This window comes from Pan paniscus, chromosome 1 (genome assembly GCF_029289425.2).
Source record: "Pan paniscus chromosome 1, NHGRI_mPanPan1-v2.0_pri, whole genome shotgun sequence".
NCBI classification, from domain to species: domain Eukaryota; kingdom Metazoa; phylum Chordata; class Mammalia; order Primates; family Hominidae; genus Pan; species Pan paniscus.
Genome location: NC_073249.2, coordinates 157,190,791 through 157,210,254, shown reverse-complemented (window position 1 = coordinate 157,210,254; position 19,464 = coordinate 157,190,791). Strand labels below are relative to the sequence as shown.

Below are 19,464 nucleotides of genomic sequence, written 5' to 3'. Positions count from 1 at the left end.
GTTTTAGGGTTTCATGAGGTTGGATGGTCAGAGTGTTGCCCTGTTCTTCTTTTTCCCTGGGCAGGACAGAGAAGACTATTTATTATTATTTCCAACAATAAGATAGAAATCTTATTTCTTCTTTTTCCATAAGAATGGTTAGTCCTACTTTCATTTTTAATTCCTTTTTTTAATTTATTTTTTCTTACCATGAATTATTTCTGTTGAATTTTGAGACCTACAGAAATGTGAGTCATATGTATGTTCAACAGTCATGCCAAGTAGAGGCTTTCAGATGTGCTGTAGTATGTAATACAGTTGTCACATGGTTATTTAGATTCAATAAGTTAAAATTCAATACATTTTTTAATTTTAATTTTTAAGGACACATAGTAGATGTATATATTTATGGGTTACATGAGATATTTTGATACCGGCATGCAATGCATACAAATGATATTAGGATAAATAGAGTATTCATCACCTCAAGCATTTATCCTTTGTGTTATGAGCAATCCAATTATGCTTTCAGTTATTTTTTAATTGCACAATTAAATTATTTCAACTATAGTCACTCTATTGTACTAGCAAATATTTAATACTAGGTCTTATTTATTCTTTCTAATTTTTGATACCCATTAGCCCTCCCTACCTCTTCCCCTACACCCTCACTACCCAGCCCAGTCTCTGGTAACCATCGTCGTACTCTCTGTCTCCATTAGTTCAATCGTTTTAATTTTTATAAGTGTGAGCATGTAAAGTTTGTCTTTCTGTGCCTGACTTATTTCACTTAACATAATGACTACCAGTTCCCTCCATGTTGTTGTAAATGACAGGATCTCAACCTTTTTCATGGCTGACTAGTATTTCATTGTGTATATGTACCATATTTACTTTAGGCATTTATCTGTTGATGAACACTTAGGTTGTTTGCAAATCTTGGCTGTTGTGAATAGGTCTGCAATAAACATGGGCTACAGATATCTTTTTGATAGACTGATTTCCTTTCTTTTGGATATATATACCCAGTAGTGTTAATGCTGGATAATAAAGTAGCTGTTTTATTTTTAGTTTTTTCAGGAACTTCCAAACTGTTCTCCATAGTGGTTGTACTAATTTACATTCCTATCAGCTGTGTACGAGGACTCCCATTTCTCCACATCTCGCCAGCATTTGTTATTGCCTGACTTTTGGGTAAAAGCCATTTTAGCTGGGGTCAGATGATATCTCATTGCAGTTTTGATTTACATTTCTCCGATTTTCAGTGATGTTGACCACATTTCATATAATTATTTGCCTTTTGTATCTCTTCTTTTGAGAAATGTCTGTTCAGATATTTTCTCCATTTTTAATCAGATTATTAGATTTTTCCTATCATATTGCTTGAGTTCATTATATAATCTGGTTATTAATCCCTTGTCAGATGGGTAGTTTGCACATATCTTCTCCAATTCTGTGGGTTGTTGTTTCACTTTGTTGATTGTATCCTTTGCTGTGCAGAAACTTTTTAACTTGATGTGATCCTATTTGTCTATATGGGCTTGGTTGCCTGTGCTTTTGGGGTACTCTTCAAAAAATTTTTGCCCTGATCAATGTCCTGGAGAATTTCTCCAATGTTTACTTTTAGCAGTTTCATAGCCCAAGGTCTTAGATTTAAGTCTTTAATCCATTTTGATTTGATCTTTGTATATGGTGAGAGATAGGTGTCGAATTTCATTTTTTTTTGCCAGTGGATATCCAGTTTTTCTACAACCATTAATTGAAGAAACTGTCCTTTCCCCAATGTGTGTTCATGGCACCTTCATCAAAAATGAGTTCACTGTAGATATATGGATTTATCTCTGGGTTCTCCATTCTGTTACACTGATCTATATGTCTGTTTTTATGCCAGTGAAATGCCATTTTGTTTACTATAGCTCTGTAGTGTAATTTAAAGTCAGGTAATGTGATTCCTTCAGTTTCCTTCTTTTGCTCAGGATGGCTTTCGCTATTCTGAGTCTCTTGTGGTTTCACATAAATTTTAAAATTGTTTTTTCTATTTCTGTGAAGAATGTCATTAGTATTTTGATAAGGATTGCCTTAAATTTGTAGATTGCTTTGAGTAGTATGGACATTTTTACATTGATTGATTCTTTGTGCATTGTTGATTCTTCCAATTCATGAACATGGAATATCTTTCATTTTTGTGTGTCCTATTCAAATCTTTGTATTAATGTTTTATAGTTTTCATTGTAGAGATCTTTCACTTCTTAAATTAATTTCTAGGTATTTTATTTTATTTGTAGCCATTGTGAATGGGATTACTTTATTTAATTCTTTCTCAGATTGTTCTCTGTTGGCATATAGAGGATACTACTGATTTTGTATGTTGATTTTGTATCCTACAACTTTACTGAATTTGTTTATAAGTTCTAATAGTTTTCTTGGTGGAGACGTTAGATTTTTCCAAATATAAGATCATGTCATCTGGAAACAAGGATAATTTGACTTCTTCCTTTCTAATTTGCATGCCCTTTATTTCTTTCTCTTGGCTCATTGCCCTATCTAGAAATTCCAGGACTATGTTGAAAAACAGTGGGGAAAGTGGACATCTTTGTTGTGTTCCTGATCTTAGAAAAAGGCTTTCAGGTTTTCCCCATTAAGTATGATACTAGCTGTGGATCTGTCATAGGTGGCTTTTGTTATGTTGAGGTATGTTTCTTCTATCCTCAGGTTTTTGAAGGTTTTTAATCATGAAGGGATGTTGAATGTTATCAAATGCTTCTTTAGCATCAATTGAAATGATCATATGGTTTTTGTCCTTTATTGCATTGATAGAATGTATTATATTAATTGATTTGCATATGTTGAACCATCTGTACATCCTTGGGATAAATCCCACTTGTTCATGATAACTGATCTTTTTAATGTATAGTTGAATTTGGTTCGCTAGTATTTTGTTGCAAATGTTTGCATTAATATTCATCAGTGATATTGGCTGATAGTTTTCTCTATTGATGTATCTTTGGGTTTGGTATCAAGATAATACTGGCCTTATGAATGAGTCTGAAAGTATTCCTTCCTTCTCTATTTTTCAGAATAGTTTGAGTAGAATTGGTATTATTTCTTTAAGTGTTTGGTAGAATTCAGCAGCAATACCATTGGGTCCTAGGCTTTTCTTTGCTGGGAGACTTATTATTATGGCTTCAATCTCATTACTAGTTATTGTTCTGTTTAGATTTTGGATTTCTTCATGGTTCGATCTTGGCAGGTTGTATGTGTGTAGGAATTTATCAATTTCTTCTAGATTTTTCAATTTATCATCATATACTTGCTCATAGTAACCACTAAAGATCTTTTGAATTTCTGTAGTATCAGTTGTAATGTCTTCTTTTTTATCTCTGATTTTATTTATTTGAGTCTTCTCCCCCTTTTTACTCTGGCTAAAGGCTTGTCAATTTTGTTTGCTTTTTCAAAAAAATGATTTTTTTCATTGATATTTCCTATTGTTTTCTTAATTTCAAATTCATTAATTTTGGTCTGATTTTTATTATGTCTTTTCTTCTACTAATTTTGAGTTTGGTTTGCTCTTGCTTTTCTAGTTCTTCAAGATGCATCATTAGGTTGTTTATTTGAAGTTTTTCTTTTGTGATGTAGGCACTAATAGCTATAAACTTCCTTCTTGGTACTGCTTTTGCTTTATCCCATAGGTTTTGGTATGTATTTCCATTATAATTTGTTTGAAGACATTTTTTCATTTTCCTCCTTAACTTCTTCATTGTCCCACTGGTTATTCAGGAGCATATCATTTAATTTTCATGTGTTTGTGTATTTTCCAAAATTCCCCTTTTTATTGATTTCTAGTTTTATTCCCTTGTGGTCAGAGAAGGTGCTTAATATTATTTCACATTTTTTGAATGTTTTAAGACTTGTTTTGTGATTTAACATATGGTCTATCCTTGAGAATGATCCATGTGCTGAGGAAAAGAATATGTATTTTGTAGCTCTTGGATGAAATGTTCTGTAAATATCTATTAGGTCAATTTGCTCTGCACTGCAGATTAAGTCTGATGTTTCCTTGTTGATTTTCTGTCTAGAAGATCTGTCTAATGCTGACAGTGGGGTGTTGAAGTCTCCAGATTTATTGTGTTGGGTTCTATCTCTCTCTTTAGCACTAATAGTATGTGTTTTGTATACCTATGTGCTCCTGTACTGGATGCATATTTATTTAAAATTATTATATTCTCTTGCTGAATTCATCCCTTTATCATTATATAGTGACTTTTGTCTATTCTTATACTATTCATCCTGAAATATATTTTGTCTGATTTAAGTATAGGTACTCCTGCTCCTTTTTGGTTTCCATTGGCATGGAATATCTTTTTTCTGTCCCTTTATTTTCAGTTATGTATGCCTTTATAGGCAAAGTGTGTTTCTTGAAAGCAACAGATCATTGGGTCATGGTTTTTAATCTGTTCAGTCACTCCACAACTTTTGATTGAAGAGTTTAGTCTATTTATATTCAATGTTATTATTGATGAGTAAGGACTTACTCCTGCCTTTTTATCATTTGTTTTCTGGTTGTTTTGTCATCTCATCTTCTCCTCATTCCTTTCTTCCTTCTCGTCTTCCTTTTAGTGAAGGTAATTTTCTCTGGTGATATTATTTAATTCATTGCTTTCTATTTTTTGTGTACCCATTGTATGTTTTTTTTTTATTTGAGGTCACCATGAGGCCTGCAAATACTATCTTATAACCCATTATTTTAAGCTGATAACAACAACACTATTTGCAAAAACAAATGAGCACAAAGAAAACTAATAAAAACTCAGCACCTTAACTTTGCCTTCCCACTTTTTAACATTTTGTGTTTCTTTTCTCTTTTTATTATACTTTAAATTCTGGGATACATGTGCAGAACGTGTAGTTTTGTTACATAGGTATACATGTGCCATGGTGGTTTGCTGCACCCATCAACCCGTCATCTACATCAGGTATTTCTCCTAATGCTATCCCTCCCCTAGCCCCGCATCCCCCAACAGGCTGCAGTGTGTGATGTTCCCCTCCCTGTGTCCATGTGTTCTCATTGTTCAACTCCCACTTATGAGTGAGAACATGTGGTGTTTGGTTTTCTGTTCCTGTGTTAGTTTGCTGAGAATGATGGGTTCCAGTTTCATCCATGTCCCTGCAAAGGACATGAACTCATCCCTTTTTATGGAGGCATAGTATTCCATGGCGTATATAGGCCACATTTTCTTTATTCAGTCTATCATTGATTGGCATTTGGGTTCGTTCCAAGTCTTTGCTATTGTGAATAGTGCTGCAATAAACATATGTGTGCATATGTCTTTATAGTAGAATGATTTATTGTCTTTTGGGTATAAACCCAGTAATGGGATTGCTGGGTCAAATGGTATTTCTGGTTCTAGATCCTTGAGGAATTACCACACTGTCTTCCACAATGGTTGAAATAATTTACATGCCCACCAACAGTGTAAAAGCATTCCTATTTCTCCACATCCTCTCCAGCATCTGTTGCTTCCTGACATTTTAATGATTGCCATTCTAATTGGCGTGAGATGGTATCTCATTGGAGTTTTGATTTGCATTTCTCTGATGACAAGTGATGATGAGCTTTTTTTCATATGTTTTTTGGCCAAATAAATGTCTTCTTTTGAGAGGTGTCTGTTCATATCCTTCACCCACTTTTTGATAGGGTTGTTTGTTGTAATTTTTATTTATATCTTATCGTACTGTCTATGTCTTGAAAAGTTCTTATGTTTTTTTCCATTGGTCCATCCTTTAGTCTCTCTACTTAAGATAAGAATAGTTTATACACCGCAGTTACAGTGTTATAATACTCTGTGTTTTTCTGTGTCCTTACTATTACCAGTGAGTTTTGTACTTTTAGATGGTGTCTTATTGCTCATTAATGTCTTTTTCTTTCTGATTGAAGTACTTCCTTTAGCATTTCTGGCAGAACAGATCTGGTGTTGATGAAATCCTTCAGCCTTTGTTTGTCTGGGAAAGTCTTTATCTGCATGTTCAAAGGATGTTTTCACTGAATATAGTATTCTAAGGTAAAATATTTTTCCTTCAGCACTTTAGATATGTCATGCCATTCTCTCATAGCCTATAAACTCTCTACTGAAAAGTCTGCTGCAAGACGTATTGAAGCTCCATTGCATGTTACTTGTTTTTTGCTCTTGATGCTTTTAGGACCTTTTCTTTATCCTTGACCTTTGGGAGTTTGATTATTAAATGAACTGAGGTAGTCTTATTTGGATTGAATCTGCTTTATGTTTTCTAACCTTCTCATACTTGGATATTGATATCTTTCTTAGGTGAGGAGTTATCTGTTATTATCCTTTAAACTAAAATTTCTACCCCTACCTCTACCACCTCTTTAAGGCCAGTAAGTTTTAGATTTGCCCGTTTGAGGCTATTTTCTAGATCTTGTAGTCATGCTGTATTTTTTTTATTCTTCTTTCTTTTGTCTTCTCTGACTGCATATTTTCAAAAGGCTGTTTTCATGCTGACTAATTGTCTTTTCTGCTTGATCAACTCTGCTATGAAAAGACTCTGATGCATTGATGCATTCTTCAGTATTCCAATTGGATTTTTCAATTCCAGAATTTCTGCTTGATTCTTTTTAATTATTTCCATCTCTTAGTTAAATTTGTCTGATAAAATTCTGAATTCCTTCACTGTGTTATCTTGAATTTCTTTGAGTTTCCTCAAAACAACTATTTTGAATTATCTGTCTAAAGGTCACATATCTCTGTGTCTCCAAAGTTGGTCTCTAGTGCCTTTTTTAGTTCATTTCATGAGGTCATGTTTTCCAGGATGGTCTTGATGCTTATAGATATTCATCTGTGTCTGGCCATTGAAGAGTTAGATATTTATTGTAGCTGTCAAAGTCTGGGCTTGTTCGTGCCCATCCTTCCTGGGAAGGCTTTCAAGGTATTCAAAAGGACATGGGTCTTATAATTTAAGCCATATCTGCATTAGGGAGAACCCCAAGTTCATTAATGCTGTGGTTCTTGCAAACATAGAGGTACTACCTCAGTGGTCTTGCATAAGATTCAGATCGTTTCCCTTACTTTCTCCCAAAGAGAGTCTCTTTCTCTTTTCTGAGCTACTTGGAGCTGCGGGTGGGATGATGCAATCCTGGGACTGCACTGGATCAGACCTAAAGCCAACACAGCACTGGGCCTCACTGTAACCACTCTCTGGCTACCACCTATGTTCAGTCAAGGCCCTGAAGTTCTAAAATCAGCAGGTAGTGAAGCCAGTCAGGCTTGTGTCTCTCCCTTCATGGTGGCAAGTTCCCCCTGGCACCAGGGAGGTCCAGAGGCCCCATCTGGGAGCCAGGGACTAGAATCAAAAACCTTAGGAGTATACCTAGTATTTTAATTTACTGTAGCTGAGCTGGCAGTCAAACCATGAGACACAGTCCTTTCCACTCTTCCCTCCTCTTTCCACTGGGAGAAGAGTCTTAGCCCATGGCCACCACCTCCACAGACCCATGGGGATTAGTGCTAGGCTACCACCAATATTCCCTTAAGGCTCAAGGGCTCTTTATTCAGTTTGTGGTGAATGCTGCCTGGCATGGGACTCACTATTCCGGGCAGCGGGCTTCCCTTTGGCCCAGGATAGGTCAAGAAATGTCATGCAGGAGTCGAGGCCTGGAACTGGGGACCCCAGGAGCCTGCTTTGTGCTCTTTCCCTCTGTGGCAAAGCTGGTACCTGAGGTGCAAGACAATGTCCCCTTTACTTTCCCTTCACTTTTCTCAAGCAAGAGGAGTCTCTTCCCATAGCCACCACAACTGGGAATGTGCTGAGTCTCACATGAAGCCAGCAAGTCTGAGTCTCTCCTGAGGCCACAGCATAGTATCTGGGTATCACTGTTGGTTATTCAGGGCCCAGGGGCACTTTAGTCAGCAGGTGATGGATCCCTCCCCTCAAGGCAGCATGTTCCCTTCTAGCCTAGGGTGTGTCTAGTAATATCATCTAGGAAGTAGGGCCTGGAAAGGGTGCCTCATGACTTTGACTGGTGCCCTATCCCACTGTGGCTAAGCTGGTATCAACAATCCAAGACAAAGTTTTCTTACTCTTTTCTTTCCTCTCCTCAAGCAGGAGGAAGGAGTGAGTCTCTTTTGGAACCATGAGCTGTGCAGCCTGGGGTTAGAGGAGAAGTGGCAGACACATTCCCTTAGCCAACCAGTTGGTATCTCAGTAGGTCACATATGTGCTCCCAAGTCCACTGGCGCTGAGCCCAGTTCAGTTCTAGGACTTACCTTAGAGTTGCAGTTCCAGTGTCCTAGACTGCCTTTCAAGTTTACTTATGGCCTCAGAGCATTTTAGCCCATAGTGGTGAGGCTTCCTGGAGCTCAATTTCCTACTGCTGGGATGGGCAATACTCCTGTGGCTAGGGCTCGTTTAAAAACTCCCTCTGTGGTCGGGCATCAGCTGAGTTCAGCCTAGTTATGCTTTATGCTATGACAGGGGCAGCATTGAGTTCAATGCGATGTCATGCAATGGCTGCATTCATCCTGTCTCAAGTGCTGCGATTCTCCATGCCATGTTGCCGCTGCTGGGGGATGGGGCGGAGTAATGTTTGCAATTCAGGACTCTTTCCTGCCCTCTTCAATGCCTCTTTCAGTGATATTAAGTTAAAACCAAGCACTGTGAGTGTTCACCTGGTTTTTGGTTCTTATGAAGGCACTTAAAAAAATTATTTTTTATTATACTTTAAGTTCTAGGGCACATGTGCACAACATGCAGGTTTGTTACATATGTATACATGTGCCATGTTGGTGTGCTGCACCCATTAACTTGTCATTTACATTAGATGAAGGCACTTTTTGTTGTGTGTGTAGATAGTTGTTAAATTGGCGTCCTATCAGGGTGGGGGTGGTGATGATCGGTGGAGCCTATTTGGCCATCTTCCTCTGCCCTTCTACTTAATACATTTTTTTAAAAAAATTGTATTAAGTAAAGTTCAGTTCCTCAGTCATACTAGCCACATTTGAAGTGCTCAATAGCTGTATGTGGCTAGCAGCCACTTTATTGGACAGCACAGATATTGAACATTTCCATCATTGCAGAAAGTTCTATTGCACAGCCCACTTCATAGTTAATAGATCTGAGGTCAGACAGATCTGGATTTAAATCTTGATTTTTGCACTTATTCTATGTGTGATCCTAAGCAAGTCACTTATATTTCTTAGACTTAGGTTAACCATGGATAAAATACAGATGACATGGATAATGTACATATAAAGAACCTAACAAAGCACCTGGCATATAATAGGCATTTGAGAATATTTATATTTGAAACCTTTATTCTATTATCCCAACTCCCTTTTCCTCCAGTGGGCCAATCATTCTCCTATGTCCTCCTCCATCAAGTGTAAATCTATTTCAACTAGATTTTCATCCAGACTTCACATCCTTCATTCACTAGCCACACTGCCATCTCAGTCTATGATTCTAGATTAGTCCAAACATATTCCCTGATCCAACTGAGTCAGCCAAACCTTGTTAAGGGATATCATTTCACTATTGAGATTATCAACAGTGAGTTGATAATGTAAATGAGCAGCCTGTCAGTTCCTGTGAGTGACCTCCAGGCAACTTGGCAAGCCTTTGATTGTGCTTTTCTGGCTACTCTTTTCATTTTTGATAATTTCTATTCTAACTGCAGTCTCTTCCTCAGGCCCTACATATCTGTGTTAATAGACAACTTTATCACCTGAATGAATTCAATGGACTTGTCTTCCCTACAGTTCCAAGTATATATTTTTATTTACAGAGGTTCCCAAATGCCAGGATCTAAACAAGTGTACACAGCTGGCTGGCTACTTTAGAAGCACCTGATTAATCTGAAAAACAAAACAACAACAAAAGAAAACATCAACTAGGACTTGACCTCAACCTACTGCATGATAATCTTTAGTACTGGGAAAATCACTCCTTGGGTGATTTTGAGACTTAGCCAAATTTGGGAGACACCATCAAGAATGTCATGGACACTTTTTGTTTATAACTGTTAATTGCTATTTCATGCTGTTTGATATTAACCTGGCTGCCCTTATTTCCTCCTAACAGTTGAACACGTAGGCTGCACTTTTTCAGAGCTCGTCAATGAGTTGTTAGAGCATCTGTCTCACCTGTGGTCATTACATTTAATCTCTCCTTGCTAGAATTGTTAACACACTCCCACTGGTGGCTTGCCAAGCTTGAGAGTAGCTAGAACAGCTCCTTTGCAGTGACCTGGCTGTGCTCCAATATTTCATTTTTGGTCATTTTGTCTGACTATTTAATGCAAACTGTAGATCATAGATAATGGTGGTGAAAGAGTTCAAGTAACCAGAAGTGTAATCTTGAGAAGATGCAAGTTTCAGATATATAATAATTTAGACACAAACATTGCTCTGCAAAATTATTAACTTCATTTTAAGTATGTTTCCAGTGGGCATCACATATAGCATTCCAAGGAACAAAACGACTTTTCGTATTTTTTTTATATTTTCACCTATTTGTGTATCGTTCATGTAATTTATAGTGAATTGTTTTGGCCCCAGTTATCTTTTTTGGCAGTTCTCAAAAACTTAAAATGTCGCTGATGGAAGCAAAAATTTCAGTGACAATAGCAAAATGATAAGAAATCAACATGTAATCAACATATTAACACTAAAAGCATATATTTGAATATAAATATCATACTTACATATATTTTACATCTATAACACATAAATATGGAGGCAGGGTCTCGCTCTATTGCCCAGGCTGGAGTGTAATGGCATGATCACGGCTCACTGCAGCCTCCACCTTCGCGTCCTCAAGTGATTCTCCCACCTCAGCCTCCTGAGTATAGATATTAAAATATAAGTGTTAATATTATGTTAATGATAATTTTACCAGAATTAAAAATACATTATATATTTGAATCTCAGGTATTCACTCCCCTAGTGGAATTATAATCATGAACTCATGGAAATAATGGACTAAGAAGCAACTAGAAAAGTCCAGAAAAGATTGGTTAAATCTTAGTTGAGCCTTCTTCTACTTCTGATGTGGCCATGAGCAAGTCACTGAGCATATCTGGGCTTAATTTCTTCATCTTTAAAATATTCTTTCATAAAATTGTTCAAAGGATTAATGAAGTAAATGGTAAATGGTAAAGTGAATGATGTAATTTACTTCATGAAGTGATAAAGTAAATGGTAAATATATTACAAAATATTTTAATTGTTTCTAAGGTCCAAGGTAACTATAAAATTTTGAAATATTTTCTAAATTATCTACAAAACCTGGAATTTTGTAGAACTTTAGTTAATTCATGATGATGACAACCCACTTTTATCCCTGTTAGTGTCCTCGGAAAATTGTCATTAGTAATCCCTTAAATCTTATTGATAAAAAATGAAGTATATTTAATTAAGTTCTTCATCTATGAAAATTGGCCATTTATATACCTGGATATTTTGTGTTTCCCTAATAATCAGAAAATTTCTAAGCCAATTTTTTTTCCTCAACAGTACTATCTGTTTTCATTTTCTTTATGAAAGACCAGTTGTAATATGTTTCCAAATATATGGAACATTTAAAATATTAGTATATGATCACATTTTTATTTGTGATAATCATTATTAATAATAGCTTCATTTACCGAGCTCTCCATTGTGACAGACACAACGCAAAGCATTTTACATGTGTTACCATATTTAATTCTCACAACAATCCTGTTGTGTATGTAAGCACGTTAAGTAAGGCACAAAGTATGTGAGTAAATTTACCTAAAATCATCCTTTAAGAAACAAAAAGAGAAGTTAAGCCCAGGCATTCTGATTCCAGAGCTGAGGAACATTACATTTAAGCCATGCTACATTGCCAACATTGTATAATCTCTTGCATATCTGCTCATGAGTATTCCCAAAATACAACCTCTGAACACCATGATTCCTGGGAGGCTAACCTGAGGGTCTTGGATACCAATAGTAATCGTTTAAATCCTCCCATAGCCTTTGAAAGTACTTTCTAATCTGTTTTTGAGTTTTTCTGACATACCCTGAACCATAATTACATGGAAATCAAGTAGACCACTTTTGTTTTCACATATTCGATAGAGATAAAAAGGAAAAATAATAGCCTATTCAAGAGAGTAGTTTTCATGTATTCCCCAACCAACATAACTTGTCATTCCCCATCAGAGTGTAATCACAATGAGTAAAAGTGTTTTTAAAAATTACACTACAATTTTATGTAGACATTTGCATGTGCAGGTTCTGTTTGCTATAATTTACTATCTTAAGCTTGTAAATACTAGTGAATAATTATAAGCTCACTTAAATTGTTATTAGATCATCATGGAGATTTCTGCATTTGCCAAAACACATAATCAAAATTGTGCGATGAATTAATTCAAGAGTCAGAAACTAGAAAATTTGATATAATTTAGTTCGCATAGCTAATCTTCATGATGAAACTGCAGGGACAGACCTAGAAGCTTAATCTTCACCCCGCCCCCCACACGCACACATATAATGTTGAAGCAATTTATGTCTTCAATTCTTCAAGTTTCCACTTGGTTTCCTGTCACTGTATTATCATTATCTTGAGAGAAATAACTTTTTCTCACTTGACATGAATTTTGAGTGAAACTAAGATTCAAGTTATCACTGCACATTAAAAAACAATTTCTTATACTTTACAAACATAGGGATAGGCATATGAGTGCATGCACACACACACACACACACACACACACAAGCACATAAAGCAGCCTCTACATATGAATAGACTGATTTCAGAAAGTATATTTGGAAGACTTTTTTAAAGCCCCAATGATAAGTTCCCATAGGAGTAGTATTATGTTATTATTCCACCACAAAAAGCCTTTTTATCTCATATTTTCCACCACTTAACATACTGCTTTTGTGGGATGATTCTTTGTCAATTTCCCCTCCAGACACAAGGAACATAATTCTCTGTCTATGCTACTAATCCTAGGAGACCCTCTGCCAGTATACCCGTAATAATCACACTGTTTTCAATGGTATGCATGCTATCAACCAGGACAGTTATCAAAACCAGTGATATCCCTGGTTGAGGATAATCATATAGATATTAAGAAATCATGTTTATATTTTCAAAATGATAAATACTATGATTTAGTTCCAAATTTTCAAATCCTGAGCATTTAATTTTTTTAGTGTTATAGAAGTTAGCAGAGTGTACATTGGTGTGCAAAACTGTAAACTTTACTGAAAACAGAAAATACTGACCACAAAGTATATGCTGTTAAAGATGCTCACCCAAGTTGTGTTTGATTAATTTATTATTTTCTGGTTGTCAGCATTGCCGTGTAACTAGTAACTGAAAGGTACAATTTATATTAACCACTTTTTTCAAGAAATCACAATTATTAGAATTTAAAAACATTCTGATTCAGTCATTAGTATGGAATTAAGTCATTAATTCCATTCTTGAAAACTGGTACTTTTTTAAAAATTTTCTTATTTCAATAGCTTTAGGGGTACAAGTGGGTTTTGGTTACACACATGAATTGTATATTGGTGAAGTCTAGGATTTCAGTGCACATGTCACCTGGATGGTGAACATTGTACTCAATAGGTAGTTTTTCATTAATTACCCTTCTCCCACCCTTTCCCTTCTGAGTCTCCAGTGTCCATTATACCACTCTGTGTGCTTTTGCATACTCATACCTTAGTTCTTACACTTAAAAGTAAGAACATATGGTATTTGGTTTTTGTTCCTGAGTTACTTCATTTAGAGTAATGGTCTCCACTTCCATCCGAGTTACTGAACATTATTTCATCCTTTTGTGGCTGAGTGGTATATATAAACACATATACATGGTGTGTGTAGATATATATGAGTGTGTGTATATATTCTACATATATATACCCCACATCTATATATATAATATATAACATATATATTATATATGTTATATATATCATATATATAACATATATATATATCATACATATCATATATATCCCACATTTTCTTTATCCACTTACAGGGTGATGGGCAGTTAGGTTGATTTCATATATTTGCAATTGTGAATTCTGGTGTAATAAACATATGAGTGCAGGTGTTTTTATGAAATAGTGTCTTCTTTTCCTTTGGGTAATCAGTAGTGGGATTACTGGATCAAATGGTAGATTTACTTTTAGTTCTTTGAGAAATCTCCATACTGTTTTTCATAGAGAGTATACTAGTTTCCATTCCCAACAGCAGTGTATAAGTGTTCCTTTTTCACATCCATGCCAACATCTACTGTATTTTGACTTTTTAATAATGATCATTCTGGCTGGGGTAAGGTGGTATCTCATTGTGAAAAACTGATATTTGAAATGTTGGTGAAAGATATGCTTTTTCTTTCTGAATGATGACCTTAGTTTTTTAAATTTATTTACTTTGCAAATAATTACTCTTTAGTCGATAGGTCTTTATTTTATTCAGCTTGGGCTGCTATAACAAAATACCATAGACTCGGTGGCTTAAACAACAGACTATTGCTCTTAGTTATGGAGGCTAGGAAGTCCAAGGTCAAGGTGCTGATAAATTTGGTTCCTTGTGGAGGCCTTCACTGTGGCTTGAAGACAGCTTCCTCCATGTGTCCCCACATGGTGGAGAGAGAGAGAAGTCTACCTTTTTCCCTTTTTCTCTCTCTCTCTTCCTATAAAGACACTAATCCCATCATGGACGTTCCATTCATAACCTCCTCTAAAACTAATTACCTCCCAAAGGCCCTACCTTCAAATCACACTGGGGGCTGGTGCTTCAATATTTGAATTCTGTGGGGACATATTCCGTCCATGGCAGTCTCTAATTAGAGAATGTGCATAAGTTTCATACACATGGTGTTTTTAATTTTTTTAAATTGGGATGCTGGAAAAGTCAAGCACTCTTCAATTTACTATGGTCCCCGATGCTCCCTGCCAGCTTGCTCCTTGCCAGATCATCTTCATGGTGTTGTCTAGCAAAGTTCTGTGGGTATTTGAATTTTAGACCATTTAACTTGTAAACATTTATCCAAAAAAAAGAGTATTAAAATACTCTTCTGATTCTCTCTTATAGGATGGAGAACCTAATAAGGGGAAGGAATCCCCCACAATACCAGAGAAGTCCTTGTAAAGAGGTTCGTGCAGCACTTCGGAAGAGGCCTGAAGAGGAGTGTAAGTATGTTTAATAGGATTAACTGTGTTCTAGATAGATTTTGGTGAGTAGCATAGTAAAATGAAATGAGTGACCTTTAAATGGTTAGTCAAGCAATATAATATTTGTTGAGTCGAGTTGGTCTTTTAAAATAAGTTACCATATGTTACCTGAATGTAAGTGCTTACTTAGAACATTGCTTTCTTAAGAATATTTCTCTGGTACTTCAAGATGTTCTACTGATAATCAAGTTCCATGTTCAAATGAGATGGGAAAAGTCTGTACAGTCTGACAAATCTTTCTTGTATATTTATACCATGCATGGTAATGGTTCTGAGACGTCCTGAAGTAAAGAAACTTTTGAAATGTATCTAAAGTCAACACTTTCCAGTTTCCATTTAGCCACAGGGCTCTTTTAACATTTTTTTTAACTGAGAACTTTTTAAAACCACTGCATTAGACAAAATAATAGATATCTGCCGGTAAATGTAAACCTGTTTGCCAAATGGAAACATTTGATTTAATTGAATTTAGGAAAATGTTCTGAAAGATAGATACCATGAATCTCAATATAAAGTCATTTTAGTTCATCCTCAAATTATTAAATACTAGAATATGCCATTGGCTGTGGGGATTATATTTATTTATTATCTGTAGCATGTAGCAGATTGTTGGAGACTCTTGACATAATATTCACATTTTAAGTTTATAAAATGATCCATAATACCAAGTTTCCTCATGGTATTTGCATATAATTATTTTCAGGGAACGAAATCACATTTCATTATGATAAAAATTTGTCAGAATTTTGTCCTTTTACAGGAACTTACATTTTACAAGGATAAAGCTAATGTAGTGGGTTCACTGAAGTATACTGTTAAGTAGAATTTTAAGATTATATTGGCGTTTTTAAATTAGTTTGAAGTATACTGCTCTGGGTAAAGACCAACTATATTAAAGCAGGGCACACTCATGGCAAATGAATTGTTCTTGTTTTGTTTATTATAAAGTTAATAGATAACCTTACTGAGCTGACATATATGTCATTCAATAGTGTTTTGGCCTTCTTTAACCTGGTAGATTTATGGCTTATAACACCATAAACAATATTTAACTAAAACTAAAACTTGAAACTAAAGATAGAGTTCATGGGCATTTATAAGATGCCGACTCTTGCATAAAAGTATTGCGTATTTCTGTTGGGTTTATAGAAACACTTCAGGGTTTCTTCTCTATGCTTCAAGGAGACCATCAGTTTAGTCTCTGGTACAGTTCTGTAAATATTTAAATAAAACTTAGAAGGGATATTTGTAGATATGTTTGCAAATGGTTATCGCAGAGTTGCCATTTAACATAAAGTGATTTTTCAGGGCTCTTGTACTGAGTTGGTCTAAGCCAGGGGTTGGCCAATTATGGTTTGTTGATGAAACTCAGCCTGACACCTTTTTTGTAAGTACAATTGTATTGAAACACAGCCATCATTTATTTATTGTATATTATGCACAACTGATTTTGCACTACAAAGGAAGAATTGAGTAGTTGTGACAGAGACCATATGCCCACAAAACCTAAAATATTTACCTGGGTCTTCATAAAAAATCTTTTTGAACCCTGGTCCAGGCCAGTGGTCCTCAAATTGTGATCTCAAGGCTAAGAGCAGCAGCAGCAGCAGCATCTGGGAACTTGTTAAAAATGCAAATTCTAGTGCTGCAAGCCACACCTACTGAATCAGAAACTCTTAGAGCAGGGCCTGGTGACCTGTATTTTAAGAAGCTCTGCAGGAGATTCTGATGTAAGCTCAAGCTTGAAAACTACTAGCCTAGGTAAAATGATTGACATCAGACGATACTAAATCGTTATCTATACAAAAGAGGAATAATCATTGGTATAGTTCATAATCAAGTTTTATTGTTCTCTAATATAAAGTATGTATGTTAAGCTACCTAATATGTGCTTAACAAGGTACATGATATAACCGTCACTTGTGTTATAAATTCTCATCAATTGGATTGTGACGATCAGGGAAGTCTTTGAAGTGTCACCACAGAAATTCAGCTGGAGTATGTTATTGAACATGGAAAGATGTATTGAAAAATGCAAAATCTATAAAATTGTTTTCTCTTGCATAGAGGTCTTTATTTTCGCCTGTTAGTACAATGAGCAATTCTACTTGCTCTGTGACAGACTAGTGTGAATTCCATGAGAAAAAAAAAGCCACAATTTTTTTTTTTTTTTGTAATGGAAGCAACATATCATGGTAGCTAAAACTATTAACTTTAGAGACACATGAAAGGATTTATTCTCTAATTTGACCAGATGCAGGACCAGGAATAGTTATTTTAAATATAAAATTCAGTTTATTTATCTGAAGAAAATGAGGACATGCTAGAGCCTACTTAATAGAATTATTTTAAGAGTTAAGGGAGATATTTATATTAAGTAGTTGGTACGAAACCTAGGATGTAGCGAGTTTTCTTTTCTCTCTTCTCTTTTTCTGTCTCTTTCTTTAATTGTTATTATTGTTCTCTTATTTCAAACTAAACATTTGTTTGAGGATAATAAGGCATTTTTTGAGATCAGGAATGCAAATGCACACATATTACCACCACTATTTTTAGAAACAATAATGCATGGCAAAGAAGAGGTTCTAAGTAAATATCATAAAGCTGAAAGTCTTGCAGCAATGTTAGATGGTCATTCATGTTTGATATTGGTTTAACACAATGGCCTAGTTGTTTTTCTGTGATTCTACAGATTCAGTATAGATCTACACCAAGACTTGTCGGTCAACTCCCACACAAAGGTGCCACCTTCGAAAACTATCATAGAAAGTCAAATCATAGTAGCTTTTCTGCACTAAGAATTGAAAGGAATAAGGAAACTTGGTTCAGACCATAGGATCCTCCAGAGTAAGGAAATCACTCTTTCATTTGGAGATACTGTATACGGGAAGGTTTTGCTAAATAGTATACTTTGTATTGTTTTCTTTTATAATTCTCTATACCACTTTACAATATTTGCAATGTTAAAATCAACATAGACGTAGATCTAAGTTATTTAACGGGAATTATATCTACCTATGCTGCATCTGGCATAGTCAAATAAACTTTCAGTAAAAATGGATTATTGTGGAAGACAGATTTTTAAACATGTTTAAGGTATTCCCCATTAAAATACAAAATAAAATAAAAACTTTGTCCTCAAAGCCACAGCCCCTTTCAACTACAGCCCTACACTCTTGTTCTCTGTCCAGGAAAATGTTTTGATTTATCTAAGAGTTATCTATACTCGCTCCATTTACTTGCCTCCCACTCACTCCTCCAAACCAGTCCAGTCTGGTTCCTGTCCAGTCACTCTACTGAAACAGCTTTTGTTCAGAGCACCAGTAATTTTTTATGTTGCTATAATAGTTTTCTATTGCTGTGTAACAAATTAGCACAGACTTGTGTCTTAAAACAACATTCATTTATCATCTCACATTTTCTGAAGGTCAGGAGTCCAGAGTTCGCTGCTTCAGTTCTCACCAGGTTGAAGTCTTATCAAAAGTTCAACTGGGGAAATAATTCACTTCCAAACTCATTTAGGCTATTGGCAGAATTTGTTTCCTTGTGGTGGTATGACAAACAGTCCCAGCTTTTTGTTGCCTGCCAGCTGAAGTCACTTTTAGGTTCTAGAGGACTCCAGAAGCTCCTTGCTGTATGGACTTTCTAAATTAGCCAATTTACTCCCTCTTCTCAGGGAGAATTACCTCTCTTTTAAGTACTTTCACCAGATTAAGTCAGGCACACCCAAGATAATTTCAATTTTGATTAACTCAAAATGTGGGATCATAATTACACCATTGCCTTTGCCATATTTTATTGTCCAGAAGAAAGTGATAAGTCCAGCTTATATCCAAGGAGAGGGGATTATACAGGGTTCAAGCACCAAGGAGTATGTTGATGATCATGGGGCCATCTTAGAAGTCAACCTATCATTTGCTAATCCATCAAGCACTGTTTTCAATGCTCATCTTACTTGATTTTTTAGCAGGAATCAATACTGTTGACCATGTTGTCCTTTTGAAAACTGCAATGCTGTTAATATTACTATCCCTCCAAACTGTATATGTTAAAACCCAATTGATGTTATATCATGAGATAGGCATTTTGGGGGTAATCTATGACAAGGAACCATCTATGAACCAGAAAGCGGGACTTACCATCTACCAAATCTGCCAACATCTTGATCTTGGATTTCCCAGCTTCCAGAACTGTGAGAAATAAATTTTTGTTGTTTATAAGCTACCTAGTTCATGGAATTTCATTATGG

At 35.6% G+C, this 19,464-nt stretch overlaps 1 protein-coding gene across 12 annotated transcripts in view; it reads left to right on the top strand.

Moving 5' to 3' along the window:
* LRRC7 (leucine rich repeat containing 7) overlaps positions 1 to 19,464 on the top strand; it is a 577,334-nt gene that overhangs the window by 96,633 nt on the left and 461,237 nt on the right. For all 12 annotated transcript variants that reach the window (XM_055117394.2, XM_034967334.3, XM_055117378.2 and 9 more), the window contains exon 2: positions 15,076 to 15,173. Coding sequence is in view for 10 of the 12 variants with exons in the window: in XM_034967334.3 (XP_034823225.1) it covers positions 15,076 to 15,173 (98 nt within the window). In the remaining 2 variants the exon portion in view is untranslated. The remainder of the gene's footprint in view (positions 1 to 15,075; positions 15,174 to 19,464) is intronic.